This window comes from Poromitra crassiceps, assembly GCF_964638095.1.
Source record: "Poromitra crassiceps genome assembly, chromosome: 1".
NCBI classification, from domain to species: Eukaryota; Metazoa; Chordata; class Actinopteri; order Beryciformes; family Melamphaidae; genus Poromitra; species Poromitra crassiceps.
In genome coordinates this window covers 130,799,618-130,816,752 of record NC_139623.1, presented here as the reverse complement: position 1 = coordinate 130,816,752, position 17,135 = coordinate 130,799,618, and the positions used below count along the sequence as shown (strand labels likewise).

The 17,135-nt window shown below is 42.9% G+C and overlaps 1 protein-coding gene across 1 annotated transcript in view; it reads right to left on the bottom strand.

The window, feature by feature from the left end:
• Window positions 1–9,806: 9,806 nt before the first annotated feature.
• Window positions 9,807–17,135, bottom strand: part of oatx (organic anion transporter X) — a gene marked incomplete at both ends in the record, with an annotated part of 53,060 nt that continues 45,731 nt past the window's right edge. Inside the window, 4 exons of the mRNA XM_083633091.1 lie at window positions 9,807–9,933; window positions 12,348–12,475; window positions 15,800–15,878; window positions 16,089–16,197. Of these exons, the coding sequence (XP_083489217.1) occupies window positions 9,807–9,933; window positions 12,348–12,475; window positions 15,800–15,878; window positions 16,089–16,197 (443 nt within the window). The remainder of the gene's footprint in view (window positions 9,934–12,347; window positions 12,476–15,799; window positions 15,879–16,088; window positions 16,198–17,135) is intronic.

Genomic DNA, 17,135 nt, shown 5'->3' with positions numbered 1-17,135 from the left:
GGTTCTCTATAGCAGTAGTGGTTCTCAAAGTGGGGTCCAGGGACCCCCAGGGATCCTTGAAGGGGTTGCAGGAGGTCCCCAGCAACAGGGCAATAATTTAATTAACTATAATTCCATCCATAAGTAACACAATGACAGAATGTTGGTCATGGTTTCATACACTTTCTATAATAAAGGCAAAACAATCGTATCAAATGGGGGTCCATGGTCTAATTTGTGTCACTTTAGGGTCCTTGACATTAGTCAAATCAAGTTTATTTGTATAGCACATTTCATACACAGAGGCAATTCAAAGTGCTTCACATAAAATGGTTGACAGGAAAAGAAAAGAAGAGAGTAAAATGGACATTTAAAAGCATCACAACAAAACTTAAAAAAAAAGAGTATAAAAAGTGCATTAAGCAACTTCATTAAGCACATAAAATGGTTGACAGGAAAATAAACGAAAAGAAGAAATAAAATGGACATTTAAAAACATCACAACAAAACTTAAAAAAAAAGAGTATAAAAAGTGCAATAAGCAACAGGCGCAGCAGTTGCAGAAAGAGCTAAAACTTATAGAGGACTCATTGGGTTTGCATAGTAGCAGTCAGCAGTTAAAAGCGACGGTAAACATAAAAGTCTTTAGTCTATTTTTAAAAGTAAGTAAGGTTGAGGCAGATCTGAGGTCTTCAGGCAATTTGTTCCAGCTAGCAGAAGCATAGTGGGTAAATGCAGCCTTCCCGTGATTTGATTTGATCCTAGGGACAGTTAATAAGCTGGACCCTGTTGACCTAAGAGTTCTAGACGGTTCGTAGCGTGGGAGCAATTCAGCTATGTATTTTGGGCCTAGGCCATTAAGTGATTTATAGACTAATAACAGTATTTTAAAATCTATTCTCTGACACACTGGCAACCAGTGTAAGGACTTAAGAACTGGAGTGATATGATCAGCTTTCTTAGTCTTCGTTAGAATTCTAGCAGCAGCATTCTGAATGAGTTGAAGTTGCCTAAGTTCTTTTTTGGAGAGACCAGAAAAAGGCTATTGCAATAGTCTAACCTACTATAAATGAAGGCGTGAATTAGTTTTTCTAGATCCTGTCTGGACATGTATCCCCTAATTCTTGCAATATTTTTAAGATGATAAAAAGCAGATTTTCTAATTGACTTAATGTGGGAGTTAAAGTTGAGATCGGAATCAATAATAACTCCAAGATTTTTGACATTAAAAGGTTTGAGAACCACTGCCCTTTGCCAAGACCTTTTTACATTTAATAGCTAAGTTTGACTATCCGGAATTAACTTTACAAATATCAACGTCATTCTGACTAGTCGTAATTACATTGTGAGTAGTTAGAATTTTCCTACAACATATCATTCTGACTAGTCAAAATTATCTGTAACTCACTTTTGACTAGTTGTCAGCAGTGATGTGAAAATATCACTCCATTCGTCACACATCCGAAATGACATTTGCAGATATCTGTAATTCATTTTTGAGTAACGAAAGTTAGAGATATCTCTAATCAAAATTAATTTCAAGATATCTATAACTTGATAATAGATATACTGTATCTTAAATTATGACTTCTTCCAGTCCAAGATATCTACACCTCATTCTGACTAAACTTAATGTGCAATATCTAAAAAGGACAATATAGTTCTCTTGAATTAAGGGGAAGATAAGATATCTTGAACTATAATCATGACTAGTCAGAATTAAATTGTAGATATCTGAAACTGAAATTACAACTCATCATTATTCAGTTCTCAGTTGCAGATATATCTGCAATGAGAAACCCCATACACATGAATGGCAAAAGTGAGGTCATTTGTCCTTGGTCATATTATATTTGGTCATATTGATAAAAAAGACGGGAGGACCAAGGCACTTCTTCCAGCAAAGTTAAAAAAGCTTTATTATAGGCTTAATTCATAATGAATTGAATTGATTGAAACACCAACATGTTTCGGTCAAACAGACCTTCGTCAGGGTGTGCAAAGAATCACAGGGCAAACAGTCCACATATCCAGTTCAGGCAATCAACAGTCATGAGGAACAGGTGATACCAGAGAAACAGTGAAGACATTTGCACATAGCCTCCTATAGAGGGCAGCATTATAGAGGCAAATACAAAAGCCTATGGATACAATCCAGCAGACCTATAAAGAAGAAAATAAAAGAACAAACCACAAAACACCATACTGATAGCACAGCAAATATATACAAGGGTATTTAGAACCATTAAGTCAACTAACCGCGTATTTACAAGAAAGAGACCATATCAATGGTGTCATTGAGACCAGGGGGGGACATGGCTTGAAGCCTATGGATCCAACGACTCTCTTTTTGATTGAGGGTCCTCTCTCTATCCCCTCTTAAAAGAGGGGTTAGGGGACATGATCTATGCCCAATGCTGTAAAGGAAACTGAACAACAGTTATGGGCATCCTTAAGATGCTTGGTTATAGCATAGTCAGTGTTACCAGATTTTACAGCATATTTATGTTCCGCTACACGATCCTGGAGATGACGTTTAGTTCGTCCAACATAGAAAGCATTGCATAAAGTACAGGAAAGAATATAAATAACGTGTTGTCTTGCAATTCATGAAATGTCTATTTGTGTATCTATGTTGTGTTACAGGGTGGAGGAAATCTTTAGATTTCGTTATGATGTCACATTGTCTACAGTTACCACACCTGTAAGTGCCATTGGGTGCTCCTGCTCTAGACAGCCATGTACTTGATTCCTTAGCTGGTGTGTGACTGTGAACCAGCTTGTCACTTAGAGTTGGAGCTCTCCTAAAAGAAAAAATGGGAGGGTCAGGGAACACCTGTCGTAGAGCCTCATCACATTGGATGATATCCCAATTCTTTCTAATAATGCTGCGTATGTTATTGGCCTGCGTGCTATAACCAGTAGAGAAGAAAACTCTGTCTTGATCGACCTTAGGGGTTTCCTCTCCAAGAGAGAGTCCCGTTCAAGGGAGCTAGCCCTAGTAAGGGCTGCATCTAGGACCTTGGGCGAATAGCCACATTCCCTAAACCGGCAATACATCTCTGTGCTTTTCAGCTTAAAGTCAGTATTGTCATCACAGATCCTACGTAGCCTTTGGAATTGTCCGTAAGGAATGTCTTTGATTAAAGGAACAGGGTGAAAACTCTTGGCATGGAGTACATGACATTGTGGTAATCTACCGCCCGCCTGGTCCGCTTGGTCACTTTCTGGACGAGCTGGACACCCTCCTCTCCGTCTTTCCTGAGGATGGTACTCCACTCATCCTTCTGGGAGACTTCAACATCCAGCCAGTAACCTTACAATCTCCGTCTTTCCTTAACTTCTTCTCATCCTTTGACCTTTACCTCTCTCAATCTCCTCCTACTCACAAAGCAGGGAATGTGCTTGACCTGGTCTTCACCAGATCCTGCTCCACCTCTAATCTCACTGTGACTCCTCTTCCTGTCTCCGACCACCACTTTATCACCTTCTCCCTTCCCATCCCCCTCCCCTCCTCCCACCCATCTCCCCCTCACTCTACCACCACCCGACGCAACCTAAAAACTCTCTCTCCCGACTCCCTCTCTTCTACCGTCCTCTCCCTACTTCCCCCTGCCAAGCAATTTGCTCTGCTGTCCACCGACGAGGCTTCCACTACTCTTCTCTCCTCTCTCTCCTCCGCTCTTGATTCTCTTTGCCCACTCACCACTAAGCCTGCCCGATCTTCTCCCCCTTCTCCTTGGCTGACTGAATCTCTGCGAACTTATCGAACTGAGCTTCGGGCAGCTGAGAGAAAATGGAGAAAATCACATCTCCCTGAAGATCTCTCTTCCTACCACCTTATCCACTCAAACTTCACTGATGCTGTCTCTAAAGCAAAAGCCTCCTTCTTCATCTCTGAAATCCAGTCCTCTGCATCCAATCCCAGTAAACTGTTCGCCACCTCCATGCTCCTCAACCCTCCCTCCCCTCCCCCTCCCTCCTCCCTCTCTGCTGATGACTTTGTAACCTTCTTTACTAAAAAGGTGGATGACATCAGCTCCTCCTTCCATCCTCCAGCCACCCTCACTAACACTCCCGACTCCAATCCTGCTTCTCGGCCCCCTGTCCCTGGATTTCCTTCCTTCTCTCCTCTCTCTCCTGATGAAGTGCTTAAACTCATCAGCTCAAACCGAGCCACTTACTGCCCCCTCGATCCTATCCCTTCCTCTCTCCTCCAAACCATCTCACCTAACATATCTCCCTTCCTCACTACCTTCATTAACTCCTCTCTGTCCTCTGGTCTTGTCCCGCCTGCTCTAAAGACTGCAAGAGTCAAGCCTCTGCTTAAGAAACCCTCCCTTGACCCTACTGCTATTCACAACTACAGACCTGTCTCTCTTCTCTCATTCCTTTCCAAAACCCTCGAACGAGCAGCGTCCGAACAACTTTCTCTCTATCTCTCCCAAAATGACCTCCTGGACCCTCTGCAGTCCGGTTTCAAGGCCTCTCACTCCACTGAGACAGCTCTTCTTGCTGTCACAGAGGCCCTTCACACTGCTAAGGCCTCATCCCTCTCTTCTGTTCTTGTCCTCCTTGACCTGTCTGCTGCCTTCGATACAGTCAACCACCAAATCCTTCTTTCCACTCTGTCTGACCTCGGCATTTCAGGCTCTGCACTCTCCTGGTTTGCTTCCTACCTCTCGAATCGCTCATACCAGGTCTCATGGAGAGGGTCCCTCTCCAGATCCTGTCCTCTTACCACCGGTGTCCCCCAGGGCTCAGTCCTGGGCCCCTTACTTTTCCTTCTCTATATCAGATCTCTTGCCTATGTGATCTCTTCTCATGGCTTTTCTTATCACTGCTATGCTGATGACACCCAGCTTTTCCTTTCCTTCCCCCCCTCTGACACGCAAATCGAGGCTCGCATCTCTGCATGCCTCAAAGACATTGGCGACTGGATGTCTGCCCACCACCTCAGGCTCAACCTTGGTAAGACCGAGCTACTCTTCCTCCCAGGAAAAGACTGCCCTCTTACAGATCTCTCCATCTCCATTGACAACACCACTGTACTTCCCTCCCAAACAGCCAAGAACCTTGGGGTGATCCTTGACAACCAGCTGTCTTGCTCTGCCAACATAGCTGCTACAGCGCGCTCCTGTAGGTTCTCTCTCTACAACATCCGCAAAATCCGTCCCTTTCTCACAAGAGAAGCGACTCAACTCCTGGTCCAGTCTCTTGTCTCCTCCCGCCTGGACTACTGCAACGTGCTTCTGGCCGGCTTACCTGCCACCGACATCCGACCGCTTCAGCTCATTCAGAACACTGCAGCCCGTCTGATATTCAACCAACCCAAATTCTCTCACGTCACTCCCCTCTTCCAGGAGCTCCACTGGCTTCCCATCTTGGCCCGCATCAAATTCAAGACACTGGTACTGGCCTACAGGGCAGTACACCAGTCAGCTCCCCGGTACCTGCAATCCATGGTCAGGTTCCAAACCTCTCACCGCTCCCTTCGCTCCTCCACCAGTGCAGGTCGCCTCGCCCCTCCTTCGCTACGGGGGCTCAAAAGTCGCTCATCCCGATCTCGACTCTTCTCGTCCCTGGCACCTCAATGGTGGAACGAGCTTCCACCTTCGGTCAGGACTGCTGAATCACTGCCGATCTTTCGGAAAAGACTAAAGACACACCTTTTCAGGCTCCATCTGGGCCCTCCTTGATCTAACTTCGTCTCTCTCTTTCCTTATATTAAAAAAAAAAAAAAAAAAAAAAAAAAAAAAACTAACCAACCTTGTACCACTAACCTAAACTTGTACCACTGTTCCTTCAGAAGTTGTAGTTGTCACAGACTGTGCTCCATAGTTGATTGTTCTATTGCTGACAAAAAATGTGTTATTGTAAGTCGCTTTGGATAAAAGCGTCTGCCAAATGACGTAATGTAATGTATGTAATGTAAAGTGTTCTTATGTGTTTCTTTTCTATAAATCGAGGTATGTAAGCCATTCACATCTTTACAGATTTCAAGATCTAAGAAGTTGATATTCTCTCCGTCATATTCAAGCGAGAGTTTCACATTGGTGTTGGCATTGTTTAAATAAGAATGAAAAGAAAGCAGTTCATCAACTGAGCCATTCCACCACAAAAGTATATCGTCAATGTAACATGCCCACCAAACTATCTTATCCCCTTAAATGCATTGTGGGGATGGAACACAACATCCTCCTCCCACTTACCCATAAATAATCCTGCATACGAAGGGCTAAAGCACACCCCCATAGCACATCATTTCACCTGTTTGAACAGTTCATTCTGAAACAAAAACACATTGTTATTCAGAGTCCATTCAGTGAGATATGTGAGGAAATATGTAGGGGGATCATGTGGGAGTGGTCTTTTATCAAGGAAATGTTTCAGAGCTGCGAGCCCTTGTCCATGTTCAATGTTCGTATACAAAGCTTCCACATGCATAGTCACAAGTAATGTGTTGTGGCCTACAAAGTTGTCGCTCTTGATTTTGTTCAGGACGTCAGTAGTGTCCTGAATATAAGCTGGGAGAAGCTGCAGCAAGGGCTTAATAAAGACATCTACGTATTTGGAAATGGTTCTGTGAGAGAGTCATTACCCGATATCACTGGTCTTCCTGGCGGATTGGTCAGATGTTTATGCACTTTCAAATCTAATCCCCGGCTGGCTTCTTTTTATCTCCTGCCGAAACAAAAAGAGAGTCGTTGGATCCATAGGCTTCAAGCCATGTCCCCCCCTGGTCTCAATGACACCATTGATATGGTCTCTTTCTTGTAAATACGCATTTACTGTAGTTGACTTAGTGGTTCTAAATACCCTTGTATATATTTGCTGTGCTATCAGTACAGTGTTTTGTGGTTTGTTCTTTTCTTTTCTTCTTTATAGGTTAATTGCAGTAACTACAAAATCCAACCAAAAACCAGTCTGAACCACAGTAACTATCCCTCAAAGTGTAGTTACTGCGTTGATCTCTGTTTAAGTCCAGCTGAAGCTCTGTGAAACCAAATCAAACTGCAGTAAGTGTAGTTACTGCAGTTCTGTCTGGTTTTTGGTTGGATTTCATAGTTACTGCAATTTTTATACTCTGTTTTTTCAAATATAGAGCAAGACTGAACTTAGAAAATTTGTCACATGATAAAACAGATATCTAAAGTTCAATTTCAATATTAACTCAATTTTGACTGAAATTGTAGTTACTAGTTTTGATTTGGAGGGCAGAGCTGTCAATCACAAATGCCTTAAACTTCATTTAATTAAGTGAAAGCAACTGAGATCTAACAGGTTCTTATGTTTACATTAGCAAACGAGTTAATTGAGAAAGCCAAACAGTGGCCCCTACTGGCATAAACCCAGTACTGCAGCTCCACATCTTTCTTCCTGTTATCTGGTAGTTTGGGATGTGACAATTCAGTGGTCAGTACTTAACTCATTGAGTGCCAGCCACTTTTGGAGAACGGACGCTCCCAGTGCCAGTTTCAGAGCGTTTTCAGTGATTTCTCGAGGCCCACAGAATATTGTGTGATATTACTATGTAAACACTGAACACGCCCAAAGAACGATGAGACTCTCTTCTATCATCAGCAAAAAAAAGTTTATTGATATCATTTTCCGTTCTTTAGTTATCAGCGGGAGAAGATTGGTTGATTTCACCAAAAACAGACGGTTACTCTAACTGCACCAGATACCACAATCCCATCACAGTACCAGAGGGAATATTATCAGCTTACTTTTGTCGCCCTCTCCTGGTTGCAGCGCGAAATGGACTGATCCGTTTCGGCTACACACCGTCAGGCGAAAATGAAGTCTGTCCATTCTCCTCTTATTGGTGATGGATTCTCAGGCCTGGAGACACAGTCTTGTGTTGCGGTGATGACCCAAGGTTGAAGCGTGCGGCAGATGACGAATCGATTGATATGTTATACGCCTATTAAGACTTATATCTCACTTCCCTGGCCGAGGAAATGAGATATTTAACCTTAACTCATTGAGTGCCAGCCACTTTTGGAGAACGGACGCTCCCAGTGCCAGAGTTTCAGAGCGTTTTCAGTGATTTCTCGAGGCCCACAGAATATTGTGTGATATTACTATGTAAACACCGAACACGCCCAAAGAACGATGAGACTCTCTTCTATGATCAGCAAAAAAAAGTTTATTGATATCATTTTCCGTTCTTTAGTTATCAGCCGGAGAAGATAGGTTGATTTCACCAAAAACAGACGTTTCCATCTAGAAGCTGAGATAACGAGCCTTTTGTGAAATGAAGCATTTCAAGCAAATCACTGACTCTGAAGCTAATATTTTCTGACCTGAAACATCTGAACAGTAATTTCCTTCAATAAACAGCACCCCCACCCCCCTCAACTCCAAACTCCTCCTCCGTGGGAGTGTCTCTGGTGGCTCTGCTCGCTCTGCTGGCTGCTGCGTGTGTCAGGCGAGTCTCTGCTGCCTGCTATGGCAGGCTCTGCTGCCTGCGGATCCACGTTCGGATGGCGGCCGCTCGTCGGGGGAGTCTGGATCGGGCTCGCTGAGTTCGTCTGCGTTTCTGGGGTTTCGGTTGTGAGCTGGGATGAAGCTGCGTCCGATTCTAGGCCCAACCATTCTCATGAGAATGGTTTGGCTTTGGTTTTCTTTTCTGGCGGCTAATCGTGTGGAGAAACTATGCAGCAGAGACAGAGGGGCTCAGTTGTGGGAGCGGATTGGCTGCTGTTCGCAGCTAACGTTAGCTCCAGCCAGAGCAATCTGTGCCGCTCTGGCTCATGCATCGGTTTCTCTTTCATCACGGCTTTTTCTTCTGTTTTTCCTCAACTTTCTCTAATCTGGAGAGCACTGTCGCCACCTAATGGGTCCGTAAAATAGGTTATACACCTTCAATAGCTACAATATTTTTACAGGAGATGCATGAGGCTTTGATCCACGTCCCACCGTCAAAAAACGCATTTGACGCCGATCGACGTCATTGGCACTCAACGTTACCATTTGATTTGACGCCGATCGACGTCATTGGCACTCAATGAGTTAATGTTTGGCGGGTCACCCATCACTTTTACCTTCCTCATGAAACGCATGGGAGATATTCACTCTGGTGGGATTAAAGTAAAGATTACTTTCACAATGTAACTTTATTACTTTTACTTTCATTACAGATTGCGTAATACCTTACATTACAAAATTATTTAATAATGTACCTTTATTGCTCTTTGGATTAGTTTGCCACAAAATCATTACATGTGTGACATTGCTACATTGTTACATTACAACATGAGTTATTTGAACTGGCAGATGAATTTAAATGACAATTTAAATACAGTCTACATTTCTCTAAATAAAATAAGCATTCCTTTCAGTTTGTGATTTACGGTCTGGAACCTGACCAGATCCTGCCAGGAACAGATTACAATTACTGTTATTCTGATGAGATTACAGTAATCCTATTATATATAATCTGTTAATCCTCCACTTTTTTATGATGTTATTGTTGGAGGGGGAGAGACACAGGAGAGAATGGGAGAGAGAGAGAGAAGACATGTGACACAGGTCCTGAGGACATTGAGGTCACATGGTACATGCCTCAGACTGATCATCCAATGGGACACCCCATTAATCCACCATTTTGTTTGATTCTCATTAATAACCATAACAGATTACATTTGCTTTTGTAATGAAATTACAGTAATCCATTACATGTAATCCGTTACTCCCACATTTCCATTTGATTGGGTGGATGTCCATCCAGTGAGTAACAGGACATTGAATTTGATTGGGTTCTCCCGATGGAGCCCCTGTTTCCCATTGGTTGTCTTTCGTGCGGCGGCATTTGTCATTGGTTAGAGGGCATTGAGGCCGCTCCCTTCTTCCTTCATCTCTTTCAAAGCCACGCCTTCCTTGGAGACCATGCCCTCCTTCAGGGCCAGGCCCTCTGTCTGCAGCTGCTGGGCTGATCTGCCTCGAGACCTACAGGCAGGCAGGTAGACACACACACACACACACAGTAATGATCAACCAAAACACAATCACATCATCTGACCAGCAGAACTACAATAATGCTGCGTTTCATTCAGTAGACTAGCTCATAGCTCCGTTTGTAAGGCCAATGCTCCGGCAAAAACTTAAACCTGCATTATTTCGATTGGCCTGCAGGGGGCGACTCCACTGGCTGATCAGATCATCACTGAAGTTCAATTTCACCCATGTCCGTCTCAAGAAATAAAATATTTGTGAATTCAAATGCTGGATCTCTATTAGTTTACTTAGTTTATAAGTTAGTCATTTTCCACCTTTGATCTTATTGATAATGAACTAGCTGTGCTCATTGATTTCACTGGGGAATGATACTGCTAATGCTGTGAGCTCACATTAGCTTGTGGCTGATACCCCTATTGATTTTGGGTATGAAAAGTGGACCCTGGTCCACTTTGGACGAGGGTTGATTTCGGTGTGATTGGCATTTGGCACCACCCAGAGATGGGCAGTATTTTAAATACATGTATTTAAAATACGTATTTCAAATACATTTGTGTATATTGTAATTTGTATTTGGCTGGACCGAGAAAAATAAGACCTTGTATTTTGTGTATTTTCTTTTATTTTTATTTTTTCTTTAACTCATTGAGTGCCAATGACGACAATCGTCGTCAATTCGAATACTAACGTAGAGTGCCAATGACGACGATTGTCGTCAATTGCGTTTTTTGACGGTGGGACGTGGATCAAAGCCAGATCCATCTCCTGTGAAAGTATGGTGGATGTTGAATGTGTAAAAGCTATTTTACAGACCCATTAGGTGGCGACAGTGCTCTCCAGATTAGAGAAAGGCGAGGAAAAAAGAGAGAAGAAGTCATGGGGAAACGGAAATCGCATCGGTATGCATCGATATGCATGAAGCATAACGTTAGCTGTGCCTGCAGCAGCCAATCTGCTGCCACAATTGAGCCCCTCCGTGTCCGCTGCGATAGCCCATCCGCATGATTAGTTGTGGAGTTGTTATTATTCTCAACTGGAAGCGATGGGAGCCGGTAACAAATACACGCGGAATGCTGTAAAAAAGCTGGATGTAGCGCACTTTTCAGTGCAGAGCAAACTCAGCAGAGAGCCACCAGAGACACTCCCACGGAGGTGGGGTTTGCAGTTGAGCGGGGTGGGGCACGCAGGGCAGCATACAACACCGACCCAGACAGACCCAGACAGCAGGACAGGATTGGCAACACAAGCTAGAATATCTGATGCCCACCAGCAGTAAATCAAGACCAGCAAGAAGCTGCAACCAGCAGCGCACGCAGGGGCCAGCGCTGCTGGTTGCAGCTAAAAAATATTATTATGCCAAACTAAATTCCTTTGTTTTCACTGTTTTATTGAAGGAAATTATTTTTGAGGTGTCACATCAGAAAATATTAGCTTCAGAGTCAGTGAATGTGCTTGAAATGCTTCATTTCACAAAAGGCTGATTATCTCAGCTTCTAGATGCTTCTAGATTGCTGAAATCAACCTATCTTCTCCGGCTGATAACTAAAGAACGGAAAATTATATCAATAAACTTTTTTTTGCTGATGATAGAAGAGAGTCTCATCGTTCTTTGGGCGTGTTCGGTGTTTACATAGTAATATCACACAATATTCTGTGGGCCTCGAGAAATCACTGAAAACGCTCTGAAACTCTGGCACTGGGAGCGTCCGTTCTCCAAAAGTGGCTGGCACTCAATGAGTTAAGAACCTTCTTATTTGGGAAACGCGGCCATATGAAAGTTGTCTAAGAAGGTTAATCATGCTAACATGCTAACTCGTTTAGTTTATATTTATTCTTTAATTCCTGAAATGAGAGTAGTGAGTTCTGGTTTATGATATCTGATAGTTTCTGAATTCCACTATGTTTCCCAATGTAGTTGCGTGTTCTGAATAGTTATTGATGGGTTATTCCAAATGTGTATGTGTTTAGGGATTCCTATTTCTTGGCCTAAGATTTTTTTCATTTTTTTCTCCAATAATTTAATGTACTATTAATTATAAAATGTGTAGTTTTAATTTTTTTTTCTTTGAGAAAAGAACTAAAAGATAATTATTAGGCTGTAACTGTTGATTCTTTATATTTATCCATGGTTCATCAACTGTATTTATGTTTATAATATGATCAAAATAAAACATTTGAGCTGTGTTGTGGTAAAGTTCCAGATTCTCATTTACGTTTAATATAATGTAAAAATAATGACAAGAATACACTATAGTAGAGACAGTTGACTATAGGATTGCATCCTTGTGAATGTACAACTTAACAATGTGAAATTATGTTTTGTTTGCATCTAACCTGTCCTGACCCTTGCTCTCAGACAATAAATTAATTATATGTATATTAAAAAAGCTAACATGCTAACTCACCAGTTCTCCTCCACGTCCTCGATGGTGTCGGGTAGCGGCACGTTGAGCGTCTCCGGCAGGAAGCAGGCGAACCCCCCCGCTATCACAGCCGCCCCCCCATACACCACACTAGGCAGCGCTGGGAATACCTGGGAAACGGAGTCCATTAGCATTATTACTATTATGGTTGGTACTGTATTGTTATAGTGTCTGTGTAATCATATAAGAAAATACAAGCAATAGTGCTAGTAGGCTATGAGTAGTAGTAACAAGTAGTAATAATGCTAATATGTGGAAAATAACAGCATGTGAGTAATAATGAGTTAGATGTTAGTTATGGTGAGAATACAGTGCCGCAAGGATGATGTACTTTTGTAGGCTAACCTAGAAGTCAGTGCATTTCCGGTTCCCTTGTCTCAAAGTCAATGGGTTTTTTGTATGGGGATTTTGGTTAAATGCCTGAAATAAGGTCTGTGGTTAACAAAAAATAATAAAATGGCAAACTTTGTGTTAGCAAGATAACCGTCACAAATGTGTTTTTTTTAAACGCATTTACATTTCAAAAGTCATAAAAGTGGTCTTCCTTTGTGAAGATTATCTTGCTGAAAACAAACTTCGATGTTTCATAAACTCATGTTAACCACAGACCTTATTTCATGCATTTAACTGAAATTCCCATACAACTAGAACGGCCGCACCACAGATACGTATATGCCTCCGCCAACAAGTGAGCAGTCGACATCCATTTCTGTCCATACTTTGACATTTGAGCCAAATGTGAAGAAATTCTGTCAAGGTGTTTCTGAGATATGGTGTTACCGAGCTTGAAAATGGCGTTTGTGAGGTCACAGTGACCTTGATCTTTGACCACCAAAATGTAATCAGTTCATCCTTGAGTCCAAGTGGACGTTTGAGGCAAATTAGATGAAATTCCGTCAAGGCGTTCCTGAGATATCACGTTAACGAGCATGAAACGAGTGGTTGTGATGTCACAGTAACCTTGAACTTTGACCAACAAAATCTAATCAGTCCATCCTTGAGTCCAAGTGGATGTTTGAGGCAAATTTGAAGAAATTCCGTAAAGGCGTTCTTGAGATATCGCATTAATAAGCTTGAAAATGGTATTCGTGAGGTCACAGTGACCTTAACCTTTGTCCTTTGATCACCAAAATCGAACTAGTTCATCCTTGAGTCCAAGTCGACATTTGAGGCCAATTTTATTAAATTCCGTCAAGGCGTTCCTGAGATATCGCATTAACGAACATCGGACGGACGTACGGACGGACAGACGTACAGACAGACAACCCGAATCCATAATGCCTCCGGCCTGGCTATCGCCGGCGGAGGCATACAAATCCCATTGCCTTTTACACGTACAAGCCGGAAGTGCTAATGTCCAGGGGCCGGTTGCACAAAACACTTTGGGCTCTATCTTCGCAAAAACGGTAATTTAGCGTTTGCGCTCGTTTAACGCGGCGCGCAATGCAAATTGGGGGCATGCACAAGCGCATGCCTATTATAATTGTACTGGACATAGGCGTGCCACATGCCAAACCATGCGTTTCAGAGCTAAAATGTGGGGATAGATGGCATTATCCTATCGTCAGCAGTGCTTTTAAAAGCACCTCTTATGCGATAAATACCCCGCTGCGCTTGAGCGCACCATAATCTCCGTGCTGCACAGTGCAGTGCAGACTAAAATTCCTTTGGATATGTCATTACGCACAGCCTTGCCACGCCAGGAGGACATCAAATTCTGCTGCTAAAATTGGGTATAAGCAGATAATTCATTGAGGCAATCAACTATAACTCACTGAGAAACTTTTATCACATCGTGAAGAGGGAAATTAATTGAGAAAACTTGTTGGACAATGGACATAGGCTATTCACCTTCACCTATCCTATCCCATAACCCGGGGGGTCGTTGGCACCACAGACGATCTGTCAACAAGCTCTCTCCATCTCTCTCTGTCCTCGGCACGAGTGAGTCCACTCTATTACGCATGGAGAGAATTACAGCATATTGCATGCCTCGCGCAAACAGTGACTGCGAGACGTGAATCTGATTGGTTTTATTGATGTAACGCCCAGGCATTGCCTGGCCACACCTGTGAATAATTATAGTGCTTAAGACCGCCCAAATCCCGTTTCCGCGGGCATTTTGGGGGCGCAGATGATTTGGCACAGCTCTAATTTGCACCTGCGGCACGTTTTCGCATTCCCGCCGAGAATTGCATCCCCACCATATTTCGGGGCTGATTTAACTTAGAAAACAGGGAGGTCACATCTACCCAGACAATTATATCACTTGTAAACAGTTACATTTCTGTATAAATCATTACAATATGCTCCCGTGAGGTGGGGATGCGTTAAGCTGCTGCCGGGTGGGGGTGCAAAACTCGGCATAACACCTGGACACTAGCGCAAGGTGGACTGCTATCTTCCCTGCCTTAAGGCACGCGCAAACAGGTGCACAAGCGCAAATAGGGGATAATGCCTGTACCAAGATAGGGCCCCTTGAGTTAAAGTCCGAGTTACATTTTCTATCAAATCAAATCGGTTGCACAAAACACCCTTAAATATTATCCTTATGGTTTCCTTAAAAGGTTTAACATTAAGGAGAAGACAAGCCAGGGTGTTTTGTGCAACCAATTTTATTTTATGGAAACCTTAACTCTGACTTTAAGGAAAGTCTTGACTTATCTCAAGGTGTTTTGTGCAACCGGCCCATGGTCTTCCGGACTCATTCCTGCAGTACTCTATACAACCAATATCCGCAATATGATTGGACTACACCCCAGCAAGTTTGTCTGAGCTGGATATACCGTTTGACTGCAGTAACAACTCCACTGGTTTCTGCAAGAGTCTTTGCTTCTCGTAGAACAGCCCAACCTCAATAGTACCCCCTCACTCATGCTGTTGATGATTCTCCTAAATGTATTCTATTTAACTCATGTTAAACTGTTAGTATCTAACACAACTGATTATTAAATGAATGAACAGTTTATGATTGAAAAAGTCGTCAGTTTTTGACATGCATGAATGGGACCACTTCACAGAGTGTAACAGTTGATACTTAGTTGATTTTAGCAAAGGGCTTACATGATTTGGAATATAAATTTAAAAAAAATCGATCTTCTTGCATGTTTTTAGTGGGGGTTCTGGAGGAACCACAAGTGAGCATGGGGAGAACATACAAACTCCACACAGAAAGGACCTTTTTACGAGATAACCCACCTGGGCACTAGCTAGGCACTGAAGACATGGGGGCATGGCCCCAGTGCCAGCGACCCAGGCAGGGATCAACTCAGGGCCTTCTTCCTGTGAGGCGACAGCACTCCCATTGCGACACCGTGCCAGATAAATAAATAAAATAATTGGTTAGTGAGGTGGTTAGTTAATTTGTTGGTTAGTTCTGTAGTTGGTTGGTTAGTTCTTTGTCAGTAAGTTGGCGGTGGGAGGAGTGATGGTACCTCGTCCAGGATGAGGACAGCAGGTGCTGCCATGCTGCCGACCCGCGCCATGGTCGACACAAAACCCATGCCTGTCTGTCTGCAAATACCATACAATGTCATTATGAGATGCCTGTCTGTCTGCAAATACCATATAGTGTATACCATACAATATCATGATATGTCAAACTATTTTGTATTTATATTTAATGGGTTAGTCTGCAAATGCCGGGGGGGTACCGGAGTGTATTACACTATTGGGTGATACCCGCCTGGAGGATTTGAACTAGCAACACTGTGTAGTACCTACCTGATGACAGTGGGGTAGAGCTCTCCAGTGTAAAGGTAGACTGTGGTGAAGGAAGCTGAGGTGAAGGCTTTACCGAGACAAGCCAGAGCCGTCCTGAAGGTCTGCATCTCTGAGGCGGAGAGGAGATAGGTCCTTTATTTGTATATATGTACATGCGTATGTGTATATATTATATACTTTGTTTATTTTGTTTGTATATTGAGGTACAACCGGATGTTATGTTTATATATAATTTGGTGTGATAGTGTCTTGTAATCCCATGTGGGATGGGCCAGAAATGGCATGACACGGAAATAAAAACTAACTAACTAACTAACTGTACTGTATAATAAAACATTTGAACATGTTAACTGTCTTTTCGTACTGAATTTTAAATTTTGGGGTGAACTTATCCTTTAGACATGAATTCCTTCCATTTCTGCAACACTTATTTCTGTAAGCCCTGGTTCACACCATAGGCATCTAAGAAGCAGTGCTGAAGCAGCGCTTTCACAGAAGCTTTGAGCAGGAGCCTTCTCATTCACACCAGAAACACTCTGTTTTGTCCACGCTTCGCTCCGTTTTCCATGGCGCTGCCCTGCAACAACTTGCATTGACTTCATGCCTGCTGGCTGCTCAAGTGCACGTTTGAAAAATAGAACAGCAGCTTCAACTATCGCTGCAGCACGCGTGCTTCAGTGTGGCCTGGCGTGCAACTGGTGTCTTGCCTGTTAACAAGGACGCTGAAATGAACTGCTTCCGCGCTGTGTTGCTTCAGCGTTGCTTCAGCGTGGGATTGACGTATGGTGTGTAAGCTTCCATTGTTAAACCACACTTTTATATTCCATCATAACAATGTACTTCCTCAGTGGTGTAATTGTGAATATCTGTACTTTACTTGAGTATTTACATTTCTGTCAACTTTTACTTTTACCCCTAATCATCTTGGTTACTTGTTACTGTTATGTCTGAAAATGTTATGGTTATGGCCTGGTTGGCCTTGTTAAGTTAGGTACATGTTACTGTGCCTTTAAGAGTTACTGCACCCGATGTATGCGATTGTTGCAA